General features: G+C 42.3%; 2 protein-coding genes across 19 annotated transcripts in view; one reads left to right on the top strand and one right to left on the bottom strand.

Moving 5' to 3' along the window:
• Window positions 1-26471, bottom strand: part of axdnd1 (axonemal dynein light chain domain containing 1) — a 344655-nt gene that overhangs the window by 9288 nt on the left and 308896 nt on the right. For 8 of the 9 annotated variants that reach the window (XM_068037450.1, XM_068037449.1, XM_068037453.1 and 5 more), the window contains one exon: window positions 23301-23441. The exons of the other annotated variant lie outside the window; for it this stretch is intronic. In XM_068037450.1, coding sequence (XP_067893551.1) covers window positions 23332-23441 — 110 coding nt within the window. In that variant the 3' untranslated portion in view covers window positions 23301-23331. Of the gene's footprint in view, window positions 1-23300; window positions 23442-26471 lie in introns of those variants that run through there. 9 annotated transcript variants of the gene reach the window in all.
• Window positions 1-26471, top strand: part of LOC137372938 (podocin-like) — a 122278-nt gene that overhangs the window by 55853 nt on the left and 39954 nt on the right. For 3 of the 10 annotated variants that reach the window (XM_068037465.1, XM_068037462.1, XM_068037458.1), the window contains one exon: window positions 2575-3842. The exons of 4 other annotated variants lie outside the window; for them this stretch is intronic. In XM_068037465.1, the coding sequence (XP_067893566.1) occupies window positions 2575-2859 (285 nt within the window). In that variant the 3' untranslated portion in view covers window positions 2860-3842. Of the gene's footprint in view, window positions 1-2574; window positions 3843-13459; window positions 14027-26471 lie in introns of those variants that run through there. 3 more of the 10 variants (XM_068037466.1, XM_068037470.1, XM_068037469.1) reach the window with 3 other exon arrangements.

Here is a 26471-nt window from a genome sequence, read left to right as displayed (position 1 = left end):
TGGACTCAGCTCTGGCTGCACACCCCAGAGGAACTATCAATCTCATCAATATTCAGTACAGAATACTGGTTGGAGAGTGAGATGCACTCAGGAAACTCCTACACTACCTGCCCAGTCCTTAAGCTGCATGGGTGATCATGTCTACAAACGTGATATCCATGAAACTTTCAGCCTCGTGTATGCGCTGCAGTGTTGCTACCTGCTGCTCAAGTTCCGAAACCCAGAGCTCAAGCTGCTGCAGCTCATGACATTTCCTGCACTTGTGATTGTCCAGGACACGAGAAGCATCCTGGAGTTCTCATGTGGAGCAGGATGTGCAATCCATGGGACCGAGCTGCCCTGCCATGCCTCTATTTAGTTGACTATAAACTTACGACTTAAATAAATAGACTGACCAGCTACTCAGCAAACAGCTGCTTCTCTTGTGCTGATGCCACTTATTAGGGAGGTTAACTGAAATGTTTTTACTTAACTCCTATTATCTAAATACCTTAGATTTTAATTTACTGAAAAATTCATAACCCTGTAGTGTTACTATCCCATACCATTTAATTTTACCTTCACCGCTAGATTTGATTAGTTAATTGAACAGATTGTAAATTAGCAATTGGCTTTAGTTATATGCTAATTAACTGATCTAGTCTTACTTTAAAGTTGATTAATTTAAACAAAATCATATTAGAACAACAATTCAAAGCTTACTAGTGTACTCACCTCACATGACTCTTTGTCCTGTGACATCATTTCGCAATATAACCCCGCCTCTCACTGCTGCTCCTCTCTCCCGCTGTGCTTTGCTGCTCTGCCGCTGCCTGTGTTTCCCATGCTGTTTTTAAAAATTCCTCTCTCCCGCAGTGCTTTGCTGCTCTCCTGGTGTTTCCTGCACTGTATTTTTAAGGCTCCTGTCTCCTCCTGTTCTTTGCTGGTCTGTTGCTGCCAGTGCTTCCAGTGCTGGTTTTAAATGCTGCTCTCTCCCACGGTAAGTAAGTTGGACAAAGTTCAGCTTGATGGAATACTGCTTCTACAGAGTACTTAACCTGAGGGATTTAGTGAACAAGGGAATTCGGTGCAGTGAGGGAAGAGGTGCTGTTCTGGTATTTTACAAAACAAGGAGTGGTCTGAGAGAGGAAGCGAGAGACAGCAAGACCTGAAAGCTGAGGTCTAGAGGTATTAGTTAGGTGAGCAGATAGGTGATTGATTGGTGAGTTTTAAGGATTTTTTTCTTTAAACTAGGGCAGTAGTTTAAACTAGGACTGAGAAATTAAAGTACCGTATTACATTTGTAGTTTAACTAGTTAAATTACTTAACATAATTATAAATAATTGTTGAATAAAGAGTTAGGCTCTAAATTAAAAAGCAGGACATCGAGGGTAATAACCTCTTGATTATTGCCCATGTCACGTGGAAATTGGAATAGGAGCAGACAGATCAGGAGAATTGTTTATTTATTTATTTTATTCATTCCTGGGATGTCAGCATCATTGGCAAGGCCAACATTTGTTTCCTATCCCATACAGTACAAAAGCAAGGAAGTTATGAGCCTGTTTAAAACCCTGGTTCATCCTCAACTGGAGTATTGTGTCCTATTCTGGGCACCACACTTTAGGAAAGATGTGAAGGCATTAGAGAGGGTGCAGAAACAATTCATGGTAATGGTTCCAGGGATGAGAAACTTCAGTTACATGGATAGATTGGAGAAGCTGGGGTTGTTGTCCTTAGAGAGGAGAAGATTAAGAGGAGATTTGATAGAGGTGTTCAAAATCATGAGGGGTCTAGATGGAGTAGATTGGGAGAAACTATTCCCATTGGCAGAAGGGTTGAGAACCAGAGGACATCGATATAAGGTGATTAGCAAAAGAAGCAACGGTGATATGGGGAAAAACCTTTTTATGCAGTGCGTGGTTAGGATCTGGAATGCTCTGCCTGAGGATGTGGTGGAGACAGATTCAATCAAGGCCTTCAAAAGAGAATTGGATAATTAAATGAAGCAAAAGAAATTACAGGGCTATGAGGAAGACGGGTGTGTGGGTCTAGGTGAGTTGTTCTTGCAGAGAGCTGGCATGGACACGACAGGCCAAATGGCCTCCTTCTGTGCTGAAACCATTCTAATATCCTATTTCTTAAAAGGAAAAATAACTATCTAGGTGTTTTTGTCTCTCTAGAAATGACGATGGGAGAAGCAGCAACAATATAATGGTAATGCTGCTCGTTTCTGGGGAATAGAACGGAAACTCATACATACATATGAACATATGACATAAGAGCTAGGAGCAGGAGTAGGCCGTTCAGTCCCTCGAGCCTGTTCCACCATTCCATACGATCATGGCTGATCTGTTTATGGACTCAACTCCACTTTCCTGCCTATGTCTGATACCCTTCGACTCCTTTGTTTGTCAAGAATCACCTGTTTTGTCTGTTGTATGAATCAGAGTCGGACTGAATTCTTTTTGCCTTACAGAAGGACCAATTTAATGAAATATCCTTCATCCTAAGAACTAAGAAAAGCATCAGTTTCTGCAAATGAAATGATTTGTGGTTAGCCTAACTCTCAAACTCTTGTAAATGAATTGCAGGTGATTGCGGCTGAAGCTGAGAAGGAGGCCTCGGTAGCCCTGAAAACTGCAGCAGACATTCTGTCTGGGTCTTCTGCCGCTGTCCAGCTGCGCTACCTTCACACACTGCATGCGCTCTCTGCTGAGAAAACATCTACTGTCATCCTGCCTCTTCCTTTTGAACTCCTTAATGTCATGTCAACTGGTACCCCCCAGAAATCTTTAGTGACCACTGCTGTAGCTGAAGTACGAAAAACAGTGGAGCCTCAGCAGCAGGAAACCAAGACTGACTCACCAATGTTATAGTGATGGGAATGACTAAATTCTGGTTGACAAGAATTGAATACCATTTCTTTCTGCCAGATATGTAGATACCTTTGTCACCATATTGTGGAAGAATAATCTGCAAATAAATTATGAGTCATGGCAACATTTTATTGCAAGTACTTTGAATAAAATGTTCAGTGTTTATGGCAGTTAAAAAAAAATCAGGGTTAGTACTTAGTGAAGTAAGGCAATAGAGAGCAATCTGTAATCAAAAAGGGTAGAACATTACAAATCATTTATTTTATTTCTTTTATCAAATCTCATCAATTAGAATGCCCGGCACATTTGCATAAGTGCAAGTTGTTCTTGTTACCATCATAAGGGTTATGTCTGCTACAATATATAAATGCCTACAGGAATATTCGGGTAAGAGGAAACATTATTTTAAGAGCTGTATTTCAAAATCAACAGTGACTAAAAAAAACAAGTTCCTCTACATGCCAGTACCTGCAAGAGGTCACAAAGTCCTGTGTAGTTATGTCACTATCAGACTTCTATCTCTCTTGCATTCTTCCTATATCTTTCTTCTGTGCTCCCCTTCCCCCATGCTGAAAGGCAGTAACTCTTACCCACAATTCTTAATATTGGGTAAAATAAGTTTTTTTTTTAAAAGGAGTGGTAATATCTGTGCTATCAATGCATAATAAATAAAACCATTTGGACTCATGCATTGCAGTCATATCTATGGTTCCCCAGCAAAATATATAGAATGTGTTGATTTATCAAACTTGAAGATCATAAAACTGATTTGGTTTCCCCATTTACATTTTTAGTCTTAGATCTTGTAGTATAAGGTTATGAAGGGGTTAATCTTGAGTGCATGTAAAGATTACCACCCAACATGATGGTGTAAGAGATCATGTGGGAGAGACTCAAGAACAGATACAGCGTGGCTTTTGCAGGAGACACACAGGCTAGTTTGGAGTGTATATAGTTATTATGAAATAAATATTAATGTTTAAATACTACAGTCTAAGAACCTCTCTAGTAGACACAATACGGTGACAGCAAACATAACCAAACATATAATATGGTGGCAGCAGTAGGATGGTGACCAGAGAAAAAGCTTGAAGCAACTACCATCCTTCAAGCATCTGAGCAAAAGAAGGAAAATGTGCATCATCTTCCAAGCTGCCAACACACAGAGAAGGATTCCCTGGACTAAATGCAGGAGCTGATTTGATTCAATGATTCTGACAAAGAATTGGGGCTGCATCCTTCAGCCAGAAGGGGAAAAAAATTAAAACAACTAGCTGAAAAGAAAAAAAAAACAGACCTTAAGAGACTGAAAGAAGCTCAGTAGAACAGAAGCATGGCTGCCTGTAAATCAATCGAACGGGTGAGTAATATTCGCAGGTCACTGCAACACAATGGCCAGCAAGTTCAAATAGACTCCAACAAATTCGTCAGGCACAGAGTGCATCTATGTCCGCATCTGAAGAATGCATCTATGTCCGCCAAAATTGCGAGCAAGGTTGGCCACAACAGAGTCCCAAGGATAAGAAGATGAAAATCTTCTTCAAACATAGAAGACACTTTACCATAGTGGATGATTTATTGGTATATGACAAGAGACTGGTGATTCTAGAGTCACTCAGAGTAGATATCTTGGACAAAATACACCAGTGTCATATGGGCATAACTAAATATAGAGCATGAGCTCAGGCATCTATGTGGTGGCCAAGAATCTCGAAGGATATCCAAGAACTGATTTTGAATTGTGACGTATCCGCAGTTTAGAGACAAGATCAGTATTCACTAGGTGAGGGACCTGGTCGTTTGTGAGGACAGCTCTATAAACCCCTGGTTAGACCACACTTGGAATATTGTGTTCAGCTCTGGTCGCCTCATTATAGGAAGGATGTGGAAGCTTTAGAGAGGGTACAGAGGAGATTTACCAGGATGCTGCCTGGACTGGAGGGCATGTCTTACGAAGAAAGGTTGAGGGTGCTAGGGCTTTTCTCATTGGAACGAAGAAGGATCAGAGGTGACTTGATAGAGGGGTACAAGATGATGAGAGGCATAGATAGAGTGGATAGCCAGAGACTTTTTCCCAGGGCAGAAAGGACTATCACCAGGGGGCATAATTTTAAGGTGATTGGAGGAAGGTTTCGGGGAGATGTCAGAGGTAGGTTCTTTACACAGAGAGTGGTGGGTGCGTGGAATGCACTGCCAGCGGTGGTAGTAGAAGAAGATACATTAGGGACATTTAAGCGACTCTTGGATAGGTACATGAATGATAGTAGAATGAAGGGTATGTAGGTAGTTTGATGTTAGAGTAGGTTAAAGGTTTGGCACAACATCGTGGGCCGAAGGGCCTGTACTGTGCTGTACTGTTCTATGTTCTATGTTAAGATCAAAGAGAACCTCTAATTTTGACCCAATTCCCAACTAGACCATGGGGACGGTTGGCGATGGATTTATTCTTCTTTGAGGGGAGATCCTATCTAATTATAGTTGATTACATCTCAAGTTAAATGGATGTACACAATAACAACTGAAGCAGTCATCAGAGTTTTGCCTGAAGTTTCTGCAACACATGGTATACCTGATCAGATAGTATCCAATAATGGATCACAATTTGGAATCGATTACTTCATGCATTTTTGCAGAAAAATGGGGATTTGTTCATTTAACAAGTTCTCCTAAGTATCCACAATCAAATGGAGAAGCTGAGCAAGCAGTCAGAACCATGAAAACTATGTTGAAGAAAAATCAAGATTTCCAAAGAGCACTACTGACCTACAGGGCGACTCCATTATTATGTGGATTAGCGCCATCAGAACTCTTAATGGGAATAAAACTTCGAACACAACTTACAATTCTACCCAAGAAATTATTTCCAGAGTTACAAAGCAAGGGTTATCAGAGAGTACAAGACAAAGAAAAGTCGTATCGAAACGAACAAACCCATAATTATAACAGGTGATACCATACCAGAAACCTACCGAAGTTGTCAGAAGGGCAAATGCTATGGGTACGAGACCAAAATAGAGGAGTAATTCTCCAGAAAGACGAGAATCAACAACAATCTTATATACTACGTTCTCAAGAAGGTACTATACGGAGAAATAGACAGAATCTTATTTTATTGCAGCAAAGACATCAATCGGTCATACATTTAAACAACTCAAATGTTGAATTGGAAATTCAAAAAGCACCGAATACTACAAACCTCAACAAAGGCCATCCAAGTCAAGACACAGGAGATTTGGGAAAGACTACCAATCTTCCACATATCTCAACAACAAGATCAGCGAGAGCTGTGAAGCCTCCTGACAGGTTGAATCTATGAAGTCAGAGACTTGGGGGGAGATACTGGTTTAAAAAAAAACAAGCCTCGAAGTGCTTAAAGGATTGATCTTTTTCTAAAGAGTCAGTGATAAAAAAATGGGGAAGACCCGACTCCCCACCAGGCTGATTGAGATCGGTGCCATAATAGGAGGCATCCGATTCCAAAAAGCGTGGGAAAACCCCATTCACTGCAGAGACTCACCTGTGCAGCCAAGGTTTGAAAAACTCATTAAATCACTTGAGTGTGAAGAAGAGCTCCCATTCATGCAGCCACAGCTATAAAAATACCATTAAACCACTCGAGTGTGAAGAACATAAACAAACTCTAGCAAAAAAAGTAATTCAACTGCCTATTGAACAGCTGTGTAAACAGACATACTTAAGTGCTGCAAGCAAGGTAAATACAGAGCACTGTCAAACACCTGTTCCTCTCAATCCAAGCAGCTAGTCTAAATAACAGAGAATTTCTTAAATAGGAAACAGTGCTGAGACATAGAACATGTCTTAAAACATGTCTTTAAGCAAAAGAACAACAGAAAGATGGATACCAAATTTCCCAGTATGAACTGGAAATCCATGGATATCCTATCAGAGTTCAAACATTTTAAACAAAGAATGCAGTTATGCTTCATAGACCAAGTGATGGTAGAACCAGAGAAGCAAGCTCTAACAATACTAAAGCCTGTTTCAGTGCTGTATCTCTAAATAAAAAAAAATAAAAAAATTAAAAATAGCAGTTTGAAATGAGGGATAACACAGAATCATCACCTCTGGCTTATCTGAAAAGGACCAGAAAGATCCCACAAAGATATCAAAAGTGCTAGAAGATCAGCTCCAATTAAGAGTGAGTTTTAGAATTCACCATCTGGAATTGATGTCCTCCAGGCAACAGCCACAGGAATCAATAGACCAGTTCATCAGTAGATGCTGTAGTAAGGGCAACGAATGCGATTTCTCAGAAACAGAGAGAGATAGGGGAGAGAGAGATGGGGGAGCAAGAGAGAGGGGAGAGAGAGACAGAGGGGACAGAGAGAGAGATTGGGGCAGAGAGAGAGGGCGGAGAGAGAGATTGGGGCAGAGAGGGGAGCAGAGAGGTGGGCAGAAAGAGAGAGGGCAGAGAGGGAGGGAAGGGGGCAGAGATGGAGGAAAGGAGGGGAAGAGAGAGAGGGACAGAGAGAGGAGGCAGAGAGAGAGAGGGAGCAGTGAGGGAATGGAGAGGGGGGGAAGAGAGAGAGAGGGGAGGAGAGAGAGGGGAAGAGAGAGAGAGGGTGGCAGAGAGAGAGGGGGGACAGAGAGAGGGAGACCGAGAGAATAACAGAATTGTTGCAGTGCAGAAGCAGACCATTTGGCCCATCATGTCAGCACCGGCACTCTGAAATAGCAACTCCCTCAGTTCCGTTCCCCTGCCTTCTTCCCATAACCCTACACATTCTTCCTTTTCATATAATTGTCTAATTCCCTTTTGAATGCTTCAATTGAATCTGCCTTCACCACGTTCTCAGGCAACACATTCCGGACCTTAACCACTCACTGCGTGAAAAAGTTTTTCCTCATGTCACTTTTGCTTCTCTTACCAAATACTTTAAATCTGTGTGCCCTCATTCTCGATCCTTTCACAAGTGGGAACAATTTCTCCTTATCTACTCTGTCCAGACCCCTCATGATTTTGAATAGCTCTATCAAAACACCTCTCAGCCTTCTCTTCTCCAAGAAAAACAGTCCTAACTTCTCCAATCTATCTTCATAACTGAAATTTCTCATCCCTGGAACCATTCTCATAAATCTTTTCTGTATTCTCTCCAATGCCCTCACGTCTTTCTTCAAGTGCGGCGCCCAGAATTGGACGCAATACTTCAGCTGGGGCTGAACTAGTGTCTTATACAATAAAAACAAAATACTGCGGATGCTGGAAATCTGAAATAAAAACAAGAAATGCTGGAACCACTCAGCAGGTCTGGCAGCATCTGTGGAAAGAGAAGCAGAGTTAACGTTTTGGGTCAGTGACCCTTCATCGGAACTGACAAATATTAGAAAAGTCACAGGTTATAAGCAAGTGAGGTGGGGGTGGGGCAAGAGATAACAAAGGAGGTCTAGATTGGACCTTATACAAGTCTTATACAAGTTCAACATAACTTTCTTGCTCCTTTACTCTATGTCCCTATTAATAAAGCCTAGGATACTGTATGCTTTATTAACCGCTCTCTCAACCTGTCCTGCCACCTTCAATGACTTATGCACATATATACCAGAGAGAGGGAGGGGGCAAAGAAAGATATGGCAGAGAGAGGGGGCAGAGAGAGAGAGAGGGGGCAGAGAGAGAGGGAGAGAGACGGGGCACACTCTTTAGAATTGCACCCTTTATTCTATATTGTCTCTCCATGTTCTTCCTACCAAAATGATCACTTCACATTTCTCTGTATTGAACTTCATCTGCCACCTGTCTGCCCATTCCACCAACTTGTCTATGTCCTTTTGAAGTTCTACACTATCCTCCTCACAGGTCACAATGCTTCCAAGTTTTGTATCATCTGCAAACTTTGAAATTGTGCCCGGTACACCATGGTCCAGGTGATTAATATATATCAGGAAAAGCAAGGGTCCCAACACTGATCCCTGGGGAACTCCACTACAACCCTTCCTCCATCCTCAAAAAATTCCATTAACCACTACTGTTTGTTTCCTGTCACTCAGCCAAATTCGTATACATGTTGCTACCGTCCTTCTTATTCCGTGAGCTACAAGTTTGCTCACAAGTCTGTTGTGTGGCACTGTACCAAATGCCTTTTGAAAGTCCGTGTACACCACATCAACATCATTGCCCTCACCAACCCTCTCTGTTATCTCCTCAAAAAACCCCAACAAGTTAGTTAAACATGATTTTCCTTTAAGAAATCCATGCTGGTTTTCCTTAATTAGCTCACATTTGTCCACAAAACTAATGATTTTGTCCCGAAGTTTTCCCATCACCGAAGTTAAACTGACAGGCCTGTAGTTGCTGGGCTTATCTTTACACCCTTTTTTGAATAAGGGTGTAATGCTGGCAATTCTCCAGTCCTCTGGCACCAGTCCCGAGTCTAAGGAAGACTGAAAAATTATGGCCAGTGCATCTACGATTTCCACGCTCACTTCCCTCAGTATCCTCGGATGCATCTCATCCGGCCCTGGTGATTTATCTACTTTAAGTACAGATAGTATTACGACCAGGTGAGGAGGAGTCTAGGGGTTCCCTCTCAGCCTTTGCCTTGTTTAACTTTAACAGGTTTTAATTTTAAAACACCGTGATTTTTTAGCTCCAATTGTAAGGCAAAGAAATCAAACAGATTTCCTTAGATTTAAACAAGGTGGAAGTTTATTAATCTTAAACTTTAATCTGGTTAACGACTATGAATATGCGACACGACCATGCTAGCATGCAAATGCAATAAACACACACGCAGATAGAGACAGAAAAAAATAGAAGGAATAAAGGGGAAAAGTTTGAGAGAATATCTGGTAGTTACAGTCCTTTGAGTTCAATGTGGAGTCTTTGGTTGCCGGTAAGTCTTGCAATTCGTCGGGGCCCAGTTCACGCTTCAACTTGTTCCGATGTAGGAGTCTTTTCTCTCTTCAGGTTTATGTGTCTTCCATGGGTCCGGTGGCTTGGGGAGAAAGTGAGAGAAAGAGAGAGAGAGGCTTCCTTGTTCCAGCTTCAGTTTCAAAACTGCCTTCTGAATTCAAACTGTCCTGTGGCTAGTTCAAAAAAAACTGGATCAGCCAGTTAGTCATGTGACCAGCTGGTTTAACCAGTCCTGGCTTTGTGGATTGCATCATCTTAGCAGGCCCTGGAATGCGCTTCCTTACCCCTTCAATGGCTGGAATTCAAAATCCATTTGGGTTAATTGGAGCAGGGAATAGTCCTTTGTCTCTACAAGCAGCATCTCTTAGTATGCAAATGTTCTTCCAGCCTAGTGTCTGGTGATGTTCAAACAAGTCATTTCTTCACTCCAGCAACAGTTAAAAATCAATGTTCATATGACAAAATTAACATGCCTCATTCTTGGCAGGTGGGGTCTGCATGACAACAACCTATCTAATACTTCCTCCTTATCGATTTTAAACCCCTCTAGTATCTGACTTACCTCCTCTTTCAACATTGCCTGGGTTGCATCTTCTTCCTTGGTAAAGACAGCTGCAAAATATTAATTTAATACCTCAGCTATGCCCTCTGCCTCCATGAGTAAATCCCATTTATGGTCCCTAATCAGCCCCACTCCTCCTTTTACCACCCTTTTACTATTTATATGCCTATAGAAAACTTTGGGATTTCTTTTAATGCTAGCTGCCAGTCTCTTTTCATGCTCTCTCTGTGCTTCTCTTATTTGCTTTTTCACTTACCCTCTGGACCTTCTATATTCAGTCTGGTTCTCAATAGTATTTTCTACCTGGCATCTGTCACACTTTTTCTTCTTTATCTTTATCTCTACCTCTTTGGGTCATCCAGGGAGCTCTGGATTTGTTTGCTCTCCTTTTCTCCTTCGAGGGAAGATACCTTGACTGTGCCCGAACTATTTCTTCTTTGAAGGTAGTCCATTGTTCATCTACTGGTTTACCTGCCAGCTTTTGACTCCAACTTATTCACCCCAGCTCCATTCTTACCCCACTGAAGTTGGCCTTCTCCCAGTTAATTATTTTTATCCTGGATTGCTCTTCGTCCTTTTCCATAGTCAGCCTCAACCTTATGACACAATGATCACTATCCCCTAAATCCTCTCCTATTGATACTTGATCCACTTGGCCCACCTCATTCCCAAGAACCAGATCTAGCAGTACCTCCTTTCTCATTGGACTAGAAACATACTGTTGTAGAAAAATTTCCTGAACACACTCTAGGAACACTTGCCCCTCACTGCCCTTTACACTACTATTATCCCAGTCTATGTTTGGATAATTAAAGTCCCCCATTATAACCACCGTACAATTTTTGTACCTCTCTGTAATTTCCTAGCAAATTTGTTCCTCCACGTCCTTCCCACTAGCTGGTGGCCTATAGACAACACCGAGCAATGTAACTACACCTTTTTTGTTCCTTAGCTCTAGCCAAATTGATTCTGTCCTCGACCCTTCTGGGACATCCTTTTTCTCCAGCACTGCAATGCTCTCCTTAATCAATTCCGCCACCCCTCCCCCTCTTTTCCCTTTCCTATCTTCCCTGAACACCTTGTATCCAGGAATATTTAAAACCCAGTCCTGCCCTTCTTTCAGCCAGGTCTCTGTTATGGCTACAACATCATATTTCCACATGGCAATCTGCGCCTGTACCTCACCAGTCTTATTAACCACACTCCGTTCATTCACATACATGCACATTAACCCTGATTCAGACTTCATTACTTTCTCATAAAAGCAAAATACTGCAGATGATGGAAATCTGAAATAAATATAAAAAATGCTGGAAATACTCAGGGCTCTTGCCTTTGCTCCATGAACTTCTGGTCAGTTATTCTCTGTGACCCTCTGTCCTATCAACACCTTCCTTTTGTTATCTTTTACCCCACCCCTGCTTTATTTGCTGAAAACCTATTACATTTCTGACCTTTGCTAGTTCTGATGAAAGGTCACTGACCTGCAATGTTAACTCTGCTTCTTTCTCCACGGATGCTGCCAGACCTGCTGAGTATTTCCAACACTTTTTGTTTTTATTTCATTACTTTCTCCTTTACTCTGACCCAACCCAATAACGTATTATTCCCTACTCTTGTGCTGTCTATCTCCTTCAGTATTCTGTGCACCTTGGTATTCCTCTCTAATACTTGCTCCTGGTTCCCACACCACAGACAAGTTGCCAATTCTGCTTCCCTCCAATCTGAGCTCCCTCTCAGATTCCTATCCCCCTGACAATTTAGTTTAAACCCTCCTCAACAGCACTAGCAAATCTCCCTTCGAGGATATTTGTCCCAGCCCTGCTAAGATGCAACCCGTCCATCTTGTACAGGTCCCACCTGCCCCAGAATCAGTCCCAATGTCTCGGAAATCTTATAATGAATAGTCTGCAAAGGGCAGCTTTGCTGAATGGAATGTACAGCCTGTGGAATGTGGGAAGTCATGGACACACCTGTGTCCTAGACAAACACATCTGCAGGCAGTGTCACCGGCTGCCGAAGCTTGAACTCCAGGTTTCGGAACTCAAGCGGCAGCTGGAGTCACTGTTGTGCATCCATAAGGTGGAGGACTACGTGGATAGCACATTTAGGGAGGTGGTCACACCACAGGGTTAGGAGCCTGCAGGTAGATAGGGAATAATAATAAGGCCTCCCTCCTAAACTACTTATCCAGCCACATATTCAATCGTTCAATTCTCCTATTCCTATTCTCACTTGCACATGGAACTGGGAGTATTCCTGAGATCACTGCTTTTGAGGTCCTGCTTTTTAATCTCCTTCTTAGCTCCCTAAAATCTGCTTTCAGGACCTCATCCCCCTTCTTACCTATGTCATTGGTGCCAATGTGGACCATGATTTCTGGCTGTTCACCCTCCCCCAGAAGAATGTCTTGCAGCCTAACCGTGACATCCTTGACCCTGGCACCAGGGAGGCAATACGCCATCCTGGAGTCACGTTTACTGACGCAGAAACGCCTGTCTGTTCCCCTAACTAATGAATCCACTATCATTATTGTTCTTCCACTTCTCTTCCTCCCCTCCAGTGCAGCTGAGCCACCTGTGGTGCCACAAATGTGGCTCCGACTGCACTCCTCTGAGGAACCATCACCCTCACCAGTATCCAAAATGTAAAACCGATTAGCAAGTCGATCATATCAGGGGACTCCTGCAATACCTGCCTGATTTTCTTAGACTGCCTGGCAGTCACCCATTCCCTATCTACCAGCTGGCTCCTAACCTGTGGTGTGACCACCTCCCTAAATGTGCTATCCACGTAGTCCTCCACCTTGCGGATGCACAACAGTGACTCCAGCCGCCGCATGAGTTCCGAAATCCAGAGCTCAAGCTTCTGCAACCGGTGACACTTCCTGCAGATGTGCTTGTCTTGCATAAGGTGCATCCATGACTTCCCACATTCCACAGGCTGTACATTCCATTCAGCAAAAATTGTAATGTGTCCCCCTACGTGAAAAGGTTGCACACCCCTGTTCCAAGCTTTTAACCTTATGTTTTAAAATAACCTAGCAGCTAGGTTATTTTAAAACACAAGTGTAAAGGCTAGTATTATGTAAACTCATTTTAAAATGGCAAAAGTCACTTATGGAATGTCTCAATTTCTGCACTCTGGCATGCATTACTTTCACCTAGGATACAAGCTCAGTGACATGTTGAACTATGCTGGACCTTTTACTTCTATATGAATGTCACAATTCCGCTGTTATCCATTTGGAATTACATTGTTCCAGGACTTGCATTGAGGGGAAAACCGGGAAAAAAATCTAAGGAATCTCCAGAAGTCAGCACTGTAAGTTCCTCATGAATACAACTGTACGGTGTAATGGGGTTGAGTAATATTGGCAAAAACAAGATGGGCTAACACATATACAATAGTTAGTAAATACAATGTAACAGATAGCTTTAATAAACCTTAATTTATGATGGACTGTCTACAATTCCTTAACAAATCTAGGCTGCATTTGCAGTTTTAAAAACTGTCAGGGAAGACAGAGTAAAAATTTATTAGGTTTCAATGACCATGTTAGAAACTGTCATTAACTTTTTTTTTGCTGTGAATTGGATTAAAGGGCAAGTTTTACAAGTATGTCACAGATCAGTAACTGCAATGTGCATCATTTACTATCCAGTTTGAGGGCAGATAAACTGAGTGGACAATGTCATTTGAAAGTTGTTTGTATCATATAATTACATTACGTTAAAACTGCATGCTTGCTGACAGGTAATAGATTTGGCTTGAACATAAATTGGTTAGCCTGGAGTGCAAGATTGTACTTACAAATAGTGACTAAACATTTTGTAACCGAATAATACATGTAAAAACTGCTCAATGTTTTGCAAAAAAACTTTTTGTCAATAATTATCTTGTCAGAGCTGAATCAGAATTGACAGTGATAGACTGAGATATAGCCATAAGTGAATTTAAGAGAATCATTTTATTGGAGGAACTGAAGGATGCTCTTTATTTGTAATTGTGTTTATCTACTTTTGAGACTGGCTTTGGTGAACAAATAGCATTTTGTCCATGAGAGATTCTGTTGTTTCTGTATTTTAGAATCCATGACCTGGTTTAACAGCCTGTCAAGATGAGTTAACTAGTCTTGGCTACCTAACGTTAATATCTCTGTCCTTTCATGTCCCACTCTGGTTTTTCTGTCTTACATGAGACTCTTCTGAAGCACTATCTGCTTCACCCTATAAAATTATCCTGATTTGGAGATCACTGCCCTTTTGTTGGCTGCCCTATCTTCAAACACGTATTATAAACAGGTGGAGAAGTTGCACAGAGACCATCATAGGTTAAATTGTCTTGTGTCAACAGCAGTGTTGGTCCGTCTTCCTATTGCTGATTTTTTTACTGCCTCACCTCAATGACCACAATAACAATCGTCTCCTTGAGTTTTATGGTTTATTGGATGAATTAGCACTCCTGACACAGGGTGAATCCACAGAGGTCATCCAATAAGGTCCATCTAACGCTCCGTGATATGGTGTAGCTAGCTCTATTCCGTCAACAAAACTAATTTGCATTGGCATTGCATACTATTTTGCTTGCTAGCTAGTTAATACGGTTGTGTTGCTCTCCATTGATGTTAGTATGCTTAGTTACTTTATTTATAGGGAGAAATTTGTTTTAAATTGGATTGTGTTTTGATGGCATTAGGTTGGCTATACACGTTATATGCAGATTAACTGCCCCCACATCTGTGGCTGGGTCAATAATTTCATCAAATGTCCGTGGTGCAACGTGTCAGTGCCTATCCCTGGGTACATATATTCAGAGTGTAAAACAAACAGCCTGCATGAAAGATCATGTAAATATGTGTACAAGTGTATTATGCATGTAATTACATTACATTTGAATTCCCTTGACCATTTGAGCCCATCCATCAAACCCTGCTCATCTACAATGCCTCCATGCTAAACAACAACAACTTGCATTTATATAGTGGAACATCTCAAGGTGTATCTCAGGAGAATAAGCAGGCAGGAAGGAGACATTAGGATAGGTGACCAAATACTTGGTCAAAGAGATAGGTTTGAAGTAACATCATAAAAGAGGAGAGGTGGAGAGGTGAAGAAGTTTTGGGATGGAATTCCAGAGCATAGGACCTAGATAGCTAAAGGAACAGATACAAATGGTGCGATGAATAGACATACATTTGAGTTTCCTGAAATTATGGGGATTCAAAAGGACTGTAAATTATGCCCAGCAATTTAGTTACAGTGGGAAACAAATTTTTCTGATGTTTTATTGCGATTTTTAAAAATGTATCCTCATTTGAGACCTGCACTGTATTTTCTGTTTCATGGAATGCATTTTTTAGTATCCGTATGAGTCACATTAAGAACTGATAAGCTTCCACAATTGAATGTTCTTAAACATACTGGCCTAGTGTTTCTGCCTTATTTCTTCCCAGGTGACAGCTTAATCTGGATGGAATCAAACCAAATAGAGCAAAGGATCACAGAATTTTAAGCATAAGTGATTTGCATCCATAACTGTGTAACACTCAAGCACCCACAACATTTTATATTAGTTCAACAGTCCCTTTGCTCGAACCATTCCCCGCACACAAAACTGGCCATGACCCCAGGTTGGAAAGGCGAGTTTACAACAATTACACTCGATTGATGGTGAGGGCGGCTTCAAAACATTACACCCATACTCTCCGGTGCATAGACACCTGTGGTCACATTAATTCAGTGTTAATCATCTGACCAGCAGTCAATTGAAGCCACAGGTCCAGCCTGCTGCTGCAGAAATATCACTTAATTTAACCAGAGGGAAAAGAGCTGCTTAGCTTGTGGTCACCAGCTTCACTCTGAAGGGGAATTATTTTCACCTAACTACCACACCCTAGCAGCTGGGGGCCCCATTGGCCATGTTCAAGTCATGACTTGATTATGTTCGATTCCACTGAATGATTGCATTAATTCATGAGAGATTTTACATTTGTGCTTTGGTTAATGAATTTGCTTGGAAATGCAGGCATAACTTCACCTTGTCAAAACTAGTGCAGTGTCATGGATATTCTGGATGCAATTTACTGATTGCACTCCTGGTGGAAACTTCAAGCCGCCATGTCAAATACACATGAATGATGGTAAGATTGGATGAAATTTCCGCAGGTCCCGAATATTTATGCTGATTTTTCTTTGTTTATGCTGAATTTTACGCTGCTGTAAGCCTGATCTAACTGAATTTTTTGATGAAGTAATAGAGAAGGTTGATGTGAATGCAGTGGATGTTATCTATATGGATTTTAAGAAAGCGCTTGATAAAGTGCCGCATAAAAGGCTGATTAACAACATTGAAGCTCATGGAATAGGAGGGTCAGTGTCCAATTGGATTTTAAAAAATTGGTTTAAGGACAGAAAACAATGAGTCGTAGTAAATGGCTGTTTTTCAGACTCGAGGATGGTAAACAGTGGTGTTCCCTAAGGGCCAGTGCTAGGACCATTGCTTTTTTTGCTACATATAAATGACTTGGATCTTGGAAACACAGTAGAATTTCAAAATTTGCAGATGATACCAAACTTGGAGGTGTGGCAAACAGTGAGGATGATATGAACCACCTGCAACAAGACACAGATAGGCTAGCAGAATGGGCAGAGAGATGGCAGATGGAATTCAATACTGACAAGTCTGAGGTGATGCATTTCAGCAGAAGGAATAGGGAGAGGCAATATGTACTTAATGGCACTGTTCTAAAGATCGTACAGGAACAGAGGGACCTGGGGGTGCATGTGCATCAATCTTTGAAGGTGACAGGACATATTGAGATAAAAACAAGAAATGCTGGAACCACTCAGCAGGTCTGGCAGCATCTGTGAAAAGAGAAGCAGATTTAACGTTTCGGGTCACTGACCCGAAACGTTAACTCTGCTTCTCTTTTCACAGATGCTGCCAGACCTGCTGAGTGGTTCCAGCATTTCTTGTTTTTATTTCAGATTTCCAGCATCCGCAGTATTTTGCTTTTATTTTAGGACATATTGAGAGACTGGTTAGCAAAGCATGTGGGATCCTGAGCTTCATAAATAGAGGCATAGAGTACAAAAACAGGGAATTTATGCTGAACCTTTATAAAGCTCTGGTTAGGCCCCAGCTGGAGTATTGTGTCCAGTTCTGGTCACCATACTTTAGGAAGGAAGTGAGGGTCCTTGAGAGGGTGCAGAGGAGATTTAATAGAATGGTTCCAGGGATGGGGGATTTTAGTTGCAAAGTTAGGTTGGAAAAGCGGGGTTGTTCTCCTTAGAGCAAAGGAGACTAAGGAGAGTTTTAATAGCCGTGTACAAGATTATGACAGGAAAAGGCAAGTTAGACAAGGAGAAACTGTTCCTATTAAATAATGGTAGATGGACTACAGGACACAGATTGAAGGTTTTGTGCAAGAAATGCAGGGAGAATATGAGGAATAACTTTTTTACACAGCAGGTGGTAATGATCTGGAACTCACTGCCCACAAGGGTGGTGGAAGCAGAGATAATCAATAATTTCAAAAGGAAATTGGATGGCCACTTGAAGGAAATAAACTTGCAGGTCTACAGGGATTGAGTGGGGTAAGTGGGACTGACTGGATTGCTCTGTGGAGAGCCAACATGGACTTGACGGTCCGAATGACCGCCATCTGTGCCTGAAATGACTCTATGGCTCAATGACTCTAAATTCAGCTTTGTCGTGCCAGCACCAAAGCCCAAGACTTCAAAAACGTTGGCCAGTCTGCTTCCTGCCACTTCTGGTGCTGCCAATACAGCACATCATGATTGCAAGGCTGCTAGCGCGAGGGCTTTGCCTTCCGTCTGCCAGAAGCATGCAGAGTGAGTGGATCATGACGTCTAATTCAAAAACCGTCTAACACTGATTAGGCACTCAAACTACTAATTTTGACCTTGAAGGTTCAATTAATGCCCTCTCTTAACCACTCCAGCTGAACATGCATTCAGCTGCACAAGGGACCACCCCCCCCCAAACTAACATTATTTAAAGGGCTCACAGTGGGACATCCAGGTGAGGTGCTTTTGACTTTCTTTTGCTACTGCAGAGTGGTGGAAGTACTGTGTTGAGCATTATTGGAGGAGTTTGAAAAAGGTTTTGGATTCACAAAGAGTGATGCTGGACTTTGACAAGGAGGTCAGTGGAGTTGGGAGGCCTGTAGGAGGCCTGTCAGGAGAAAGCCTGCTTTCAGTGATGAGGGCTATAGTTGCAGTTCCTCATGGGATGCAGCATGACTTTGAGACGGAGCAGAGACAGCAGCGGGGAAGCTGTGAGCAAAGGGAGGAGGAAGAGGGCTTTCAATAGAAGGCTGTACCAACCAAAGGTCTTCAGAAAGCACTTTTCCTTCCTCTAGGTCAGCCAGGACCAGTGTGTGAGACGGCTACATTTCACCAAGGAGGTGGTTACAGAACTATGCCACCTTCTATAACCAGACCTGCCGCCTCACAGCAGGATGAGGCTGGCACACAGTGGCCATGAAGGTGACTGTGACCCTCAATTACTCTGGGAGCAGATCATTCCAGGCCAGAGCAGGTGACATTTCCAACATTTCACTGTTCACTGTGCATTGCTGCATCAGGGAGGTGAGAAATGCCCAATGCAGAAGGAGAGGGACTTCACTGTTTTCTCTCTAACTGGAGAGAAGCAGGAGGAGCAAGCACAAGGCTTGCCAGGTTAGCGGGATTCCCAATGGTGTAGGGTGCCATCGACTGCACGCGATCTCCACATATTAATGGGGAGATGTACTGCAACCACAAGGGCGACCACTCCGTGAATGTGCAGTTGGCGTGCGACCATGCACAGAATATCATATCGGTGGATGCCCACTATCCTGGCAGCAGCCCTGACACAGTCATCCTGCAGAAGTCAACCGTACCCGGCATATTTGGGCCACCACGATGAACCAGTGGCTGGCTGTTTGGCGATAAGGTCTACCCACTCTACAACTGGAGCATAATTGCACTCTGCAACCTGACCATGTGTGGACAGTGCACCTACAATGAGAGTCATCTTGCCACTAGGAATGAAGTGGAGCAAATAATTGGCATCCTGAAACAACAGTTCTGCTGCCTGGACCGCTTGTCTCCAAATTCATGACGGCCTGCTTTATCCTCTGCAACCTCGTTTTCATGAGGGTGCACACCTTGCCACCAGGCTTTTGGAGGTCACCTCGGGAGCCGGAGGAAGAGGATGAGGAGGAGGAGGAAGGGGCGGCATCTGGGATCTCTTTTCTCCAGATGGGCTGTCTGTAAGCAGCTACTCAGACTCTGGGTCCCATGAAATCTCATCCCCACATCAGATTTGCTCCACAATTCCCCACCTTTCCATCCCTCAACTGTGGATCATCACAGGGTCCTCTTGGCCAAATCCTGAAATAAAAGCGACTAAAAAATATTACATATCAACTTTATGCAACAACACATCCAATAATACATACAAACCTGAACTATTCAAGCTTGTGATTTCCCTTAATGCCTGTCTTGCAGGTGTCTTTGCCTGGCTTAGTGCTCCTACACAGTGCTACCCCTATGGCTGCAGCATGGCTGGTGGAATGCTGCTGCTTTTCAATGGAGGAGACTGCAGATGGCCTTGGATGACATCTTTGAGGACGGCCTTGAGAGCCTATCTTCGGACAGCACCACCATGGGCAGCAGTCTGGTCTGGCTGGCTGACAGGCAGTAGCAAGGGCTCTGGCGCAGTGGTAGTGATGGAAGCATGAATGCTGTCCTCCTGAGAGAGGACAGCAGGCTCGTACAACAGGACACCATTACCAATCACCCGGGGCAGCATCTCAGCAATCCTAGTAATCTGCTGCAGCACTGTTTGTTGGACTACTGTGAGAGCCTGCAAGCTCCTTAGAGCATTGGTATCCACAGCCATGATGGAGCAGTATGATCCTGCATGGCAACAAGTTGGGCTTGCATGGCAACAAGCATGGATCTCATGACCTCAATCTGAGCTTCCACTAAAGCACTCATATGTTGAATGGCTTCTGCCTGTGTTGCAATGGAAGCTGAGACATCAGCCACCAGATGCTGCATCATGGCTGGGTCCGCAAGTGCTGCCCAGGAGTTGGCCACTACTTCCACACTAGAAAGGATGGGCTCCTAGCTTTGCACGAAGCCTTGTGCCAAGTTGCATCGGGACTCCTTCATGCCGCTTGATACTGACAATGGGCTCTGTGGCAGGCCTGCCAATGCACCAAGCATCTCTGTGTGCAAGCTCTCCTGTACGCCACCCCATCGAAGTCCTGATTTGAGCCCTCTGCACAGAACTCGTCTGTAACCTGGCCTTTCGGGGACCTGGCACATGTGGAACCTTTTCCCCTGGCCTTGCTGCAGCCTGCCTATGCCTGGTGACTTACCATGTGGTGATCCCTCTAGTGTACACACAGTGCCAGCATTGGAACTGGTGGCTGTGAGTGTCAGATCAAGTGAAATTGCAGAAGAGAAGGCTTGGGATGAGATGGAAAGCGAGGTCCATGGCTACTTCATTCCAGATAGCAGGATGAGGGGCAAGTGGGATTTAAGAAGACGCATAAGTTACCAACATAGTGTCACCCTGAATGTTCTCAGCGATGCTCGATGCAATGGCTTCAGTCACTGCAGGACTCATGATGTGGAGCACCATCTCCTCCAAAGGTCTCAGGAGATGCAGACATCCCCGTCCACTGCCAGTTCTCTGCTGCTCCCTGTGATTATATTCGACCATGTCCTACAAGAGAGACGGAAGAATATCGGTGTGTGTTGCAATGTGTTTGAGTGATGTGCAGCCATAGCTGAACAGCTGGAAGTATGTGGAGGCTGCAAGAGGAGTGTGTGAGGCTGGCAATATTGCTAAGTATGTGAGGGTGAGGTGCAACATCTAAATGCTAGATAAGAGTTCTGATTGCTGATGGGTCAGTGATGGAACAGTGGTGCATTGAGCAGCGTGGTGGGTTGGTGGTACAGTGGGTAGGAGATGTCATTTGAAGGTCCATTCACTTAACTTGACCACTCGGGTGAGATCACTGAACTTTTTCTGGCATTACAGCCAGGTCCATGGTCCAGACTCCAGGAATTAACCTGGCTGCATTTCCTTCACTAGGTGCATCTTGTGGAAACATGGCCTTTCTCATCCTCTTGATTTCCTGGACTAAGGACTTCAGTGCTACATCAAAGAATCTAAGAGCTTTCTCTCTGGCCTATTGCTCCATTTGGGGTATTCTTTCTTCCACCAGCTGCTCCAGCCTGAGTGCATTTCCCCTTTAAGAAGGGCAGGCTGCCTTTAAAAAGTGCAGGCTAGTAGTCTGTCATCTTTGTCATGCATGCATCTGGGCCTGCTGCGGAGCATGCAGCCAGTCAGCAACGCACTTTCCAGTTGGCTACAGTCATCATGATGAGCAGGCAGCATGAAGTTTGCATGCTGCCTGCCTCAAAGGCATGAAATAATCGCACATCACGATCCCCACGTCGTTAACAGGCCTAATCAATTTTTTCTGCCTAATTCTTTTAGATTTGATGTTAAAACACAGGATTATCTTAACAGCATTAAAATAGTTGTTGCACTCAAAACTGTATTATGAATAAGGTGCAATATGCTGAACAATTAATTTCCTACAGCTGGTCATGATTTGATTAGTACTTCTTTATCATGGGAAAGAACAGGAGAGGTACATAGAAATTCTATGTTTAAATCAGACCCCACTGTATTGCTTTGATATTTCATTGGTGTTGTCCAAATAGCAACATACACTGCTGTGAATATCACTGTGATGTAAATGGAAGTATTATAATGGTGTGAGCTACTGTTTCATGGGTTAGAAATATTGTTTGTTCCCCAAAGAATAATGGACAGAAATTGAACTTTGACTAAAATCATTGGCACCATAAAGAGGTCTTTCCAAAAAAATGCACACAGGATAAATAGTGATAATGAAATCATGAACTTACCATACAAATCCATATTGTCCTACACTTTGTGACATAACATATTGCAATTGGCCTGTGATATTCAATAATGAATTATTAAATGGCCCATGGACAACAGGAACTACATGCCACCATCTTTCTTGAGCTACCAGACATGTGCTTTTTCATATAATTTTATTCTATCTCTTTCCTCATATATGACATTTTATAGATAGTGAATAGTTAGCTGCATCTGTTAATGTGTCTTATTCCTGATATACTTCACTATTTAACACTGCTGGTATAACTGCTTGCTTGTTTATTATATATGGCCCCATGTTCCCTTGACATGCTTCTTTGTTCATATGAAAAAAAACTCAAATTAACTAATGTACAAAATTACAATTAGCATATTATCAAAATATTGATGATTACAACAGAAAATTAAGTGTTGAAATTCCTGGGTCCTGCGAACGAAAACCTGTTTCCTAAGAATTTGGGGCTGGATCTAGTTACATGGAGCCTCCAGCCCTTTTTCTACCCATTCAAATTTCTACTGCAAGGGGACAGGCGAGTTGAAAATTTGTTGGGTGAATTTCTCATGGCCCATGAGCCTACTAATGCGATGACAAGGAAGCACAATTAATTTCTTCATTCTCACAAGGTGGACACCTTGTAAATGGTGAGGGCATCCATCAGAAATATATAAATAACCCAGGATAGAGGCCAGGGTCATAGGCATATTCATACCCATGGAGTGGAGTTAATTCCACCATACCAGAGATTAGTTCCCAATTGGTCTTTTCCAAAACTTGTGGCCCTTAATCTTTAAAGCTCAGCTAAACAAAGAAATTGCTTTGTTTTAAATTAAGAGTGTTTAATATTGGTTTGAATTGCTTTGTGAGACAGCTACTTATGATGCCTTCTCGAAGATCAAGCCAAGGTTGGAACAAATGCTCACTTATATAGTACAATTTTGACTTCAAAACAATGCTGCTGACTGGCATCTGAACTATGCTCTGCATCATTGGAAAAAAAAACACAACAACGAATTTGGAACAAAATGATTTGTTTTTTGTAGTAAAGATATAACATGGTGTCAAAATAATAAGCAATGATCATTTTTTAATCTTAGCTCTAGTGGATTTGGTGCTTTTCGTTTTGGCAGATGTTGGCTTTGCTACCTTTACAACAGATCTGGCAGATATAGTTCTGGTTGGCAGTGAACCTAGAAGAAAGATGAAATACTTGTTGTCAAACATATCATCAATCAGAGATTTTAAAAAAGATTGGGTCAAAATTTGTCTTGGGTGATAGCACAAAAAGGGTGATGGCAAACTGGCAACCTGTTTTATACTCTGCTTTATACTTTTATACTGCTCTTAGAGGTGAGCAGTAATATGTTCTAACAATGTCTAGTGAGGAGAAGGCTCTCCAACCATATGTGCAATAATTGAACTTAATATTTTGGGCCTCCCTCTGTATTGTGCAATGTTTAAACTCCTGATTCGGAAACATAGAAATACATTAATAAAATTTCCTAATCAATTCTAAGCATCTAAAATTTTATTATGAAATAGTTCAGCCCAGTCTTCAATAACATTCATAATTTTGCTATTCTTGACACATTTTTAACCATTGCTCTCCCTTTCCTGAGTCAGTGTAGGTTTTCTTTCTCCTGTTCATATTTTCCAATACTCGCCGGTATTTTAAGAACATTTTTTAAATAAATTTTGAAACCAAAATTAAGGGCATTGGACATAATGCAAGACACTACCAAGTTGGGGAAAATTGGAGAAGATGAAGTAAATCAAATAACAACAGGTAGGTGAAACGTTACTTCTGTTTATAAAAAGCTAAACTGTTGAAGAGAGGGAAGCTGAGATAAGTAAGAAATTTCTAAGTTTTGAGATCTGGGAGAGAATGAGTAGGTGATAGCGTGATCAGTCTTGGAATTACTCAACTTTATACGAACATATGAGCACATGAATTAGAAGCAGGAGTAGGCCATTCGGCCCCTCGAACCGGCTCCGCCATTCAATAAGTTCATGGCTGAACTGATTTCTCCACATTACCGATAACCTTTCACCCCGTTGCTTGTCAAGAATCTATCTACCTCTGCTTTAAATATATCCAAAGACTCTGCTTCCACCGCCTTTTGAGGAAGAGAACTCCAAAGACTCACGACCTTCTAAGAGAAAACATTTCTCCTCATCTCTGTCTTAAATGGGTGACCCCTTATTTTTAAACAGTGACCCTGGTTCTAGATTCTCCCACAAGCAGAAACATCCTTTCCACATCCACCTTGTCAAGACCCCTCAGCATCTTATATGTTTCAATCAAGTCGCCTCTGACTCTTCTAAATTCCAGCGGATACAAGCCTAGCCTGTCCAATTTTTCCTCGTAACATAGCCCGCCCATTCCAGCTATCAGTCTAGTAAACCTTGTTTGAACTGCTTCCAACGCATTGACATCCTTCCTTAAATAAGGAGACAAATACTGTACACAGTACTCCAGATGTGGTCTCACCAATGGCCTGTATAGCTGAAGCATAACCTCCCTACTTTTGTATTCAACTCCCCTCGCAATAAACAATAACATTCTATTAGCTTTCCTAATTATGTGCTGTACCTGCATACCAGCCTTTTGCAATTCATGCACTCGGACACCCAGATCCCTCTGCATCTCAGAGCTCCGCAATCTCTCACCATTTAGATAGTATGCTTCTTTGTTATTCTTCCTGCCAAAATGGATAACCTTGCATTTTCCCACATTATACCTCAACTGCCAGATTTTTGCCCATTCACTTAACGTATCTATATCCCTTTGTAGCCTCCTCATGTCCTCTTCACAACCTACTTTCTAAGTTCTTTCTAATGTTCCAGTTTGCCTTTTCTTTCTTCTCCAGAAGATGGCATTAAACATCTCCATCCCTTGCTCTTCCTTTCATGAGTGTTACGGCCAAGTGAAGAGGGGGTTTCAGGCTCCCCGCTTGCCCTCCCTCTTATTTGACCGTGACAGGGTTTTTCCTTTTTTAAACAGTCGTTGCGCTTACCACCTCAGTGAGTGATTTACCTTTTACCTTTACTGTGATCGTAGAACCAATGGGACAGGTTTTCTTGAGTTTAACCAAGAAAGAGGTAAGTTTATTATACTTAACGTTCTAACACGATTTAAAAATACCAAAAAATACGCTACACATTCACGCACACATTCACCCGAGAATCACACTAACACAAATAGATTATAGAAGGGAAAATAGATTTGGTGGTTAGATTAAAGTCCAGAATAAATGGAACTTAAATGCAGTCTGTAAAATGGGTGATGCAGTAGTTCTCGGCTGAAGCTGTATTCTTGAAGTTCTTGGTTGGTCAAAGTGTATTTTGGCTGGTTTTTCCCTGAAGTCAGAATCTGCAGTTGGCTTTCTTCCCGTGGTTGCTGGTGGTAGTGGTCTGTAGTCTTGGAGGACCCCCAGTCGCAGATGGTTATCAAACTTGATGTTTTCTGGGGAGAAAGAGAGAGAGAGAAAGGGAAGCATGCAGCTTTCTGCTGCTGCACACTCAGTTACTGCTTGTCTTCTGTCTGTGTAACAGCTCCCAGTTTCTTCAGAGATGAACAGATGGTTACATGGTTCTTGCATTCCCCTTTGTTTTCTGGAACCTTCTAATGAAATTCCACATGCCCCAGGATATCAATTCACAATTGGAAGGGGTTAGCTCTTGCAAAGTTAATATGTGAGGATTGCCTTGATTGCCATGCTAATGAAGCCATTTCAGGTAATTCAATCACTTAGAACAAGCCATTGTCTTGGCTGGGTTTCTTGTTAGACTTTCTGTCTCCAGTTCATATCCTGGTATTTCAGATGTAAATTACAGTGGCCATCTTGCCTATTAGTTTTTTAAAAGTTACTCTAGGATATTTTCCCATTAAAAGTCTAATGTAAGTTTCCAACCGATGAAATTAATATTTCCCATTTGGCATATAGGGTTTTCTTGACACCTCCGTCCCACGCGTAATGAAATGTGATGATAGGAGCATTTAATTAAAGGAGTGGAAAAGAAAAAGAGGAAAACACACATTCATTCTCATTCACTCCCCAAATTCATTCATTAACCTTAGAACCTATGCAGCTGCCTTTTCTCAGCCACAGCAATGCTGTTTTAATTTTCTGGAGTTTTGTCTGGGATGGTCATATGTTGGGTTAGACCCTGGACAGTGTATCATGTTTTTTCCAGTGATATGGGTAATTTTTAAATCG

This window comes from Heterodontus francisci, chromosome 8, assembly GCF_036365525.1.
Source record: "Heterodontus francisci isolate sHetFra1 chromosome 8, sHetFra1.hap1, whole genome shotgun sequence".
Lineage (NCBI taxonomy): Eukaryota > Metazoa > Chordata > Chondrichthyes > Heterodontiformes > Heterodontidae > Heterodontus > Heterodontus francisci.
The sequence above is the reverse complement of the archived record's forward strand: the minus strand, read 5'-3'. Positions and strand labels throughout refer to the sequence as shown.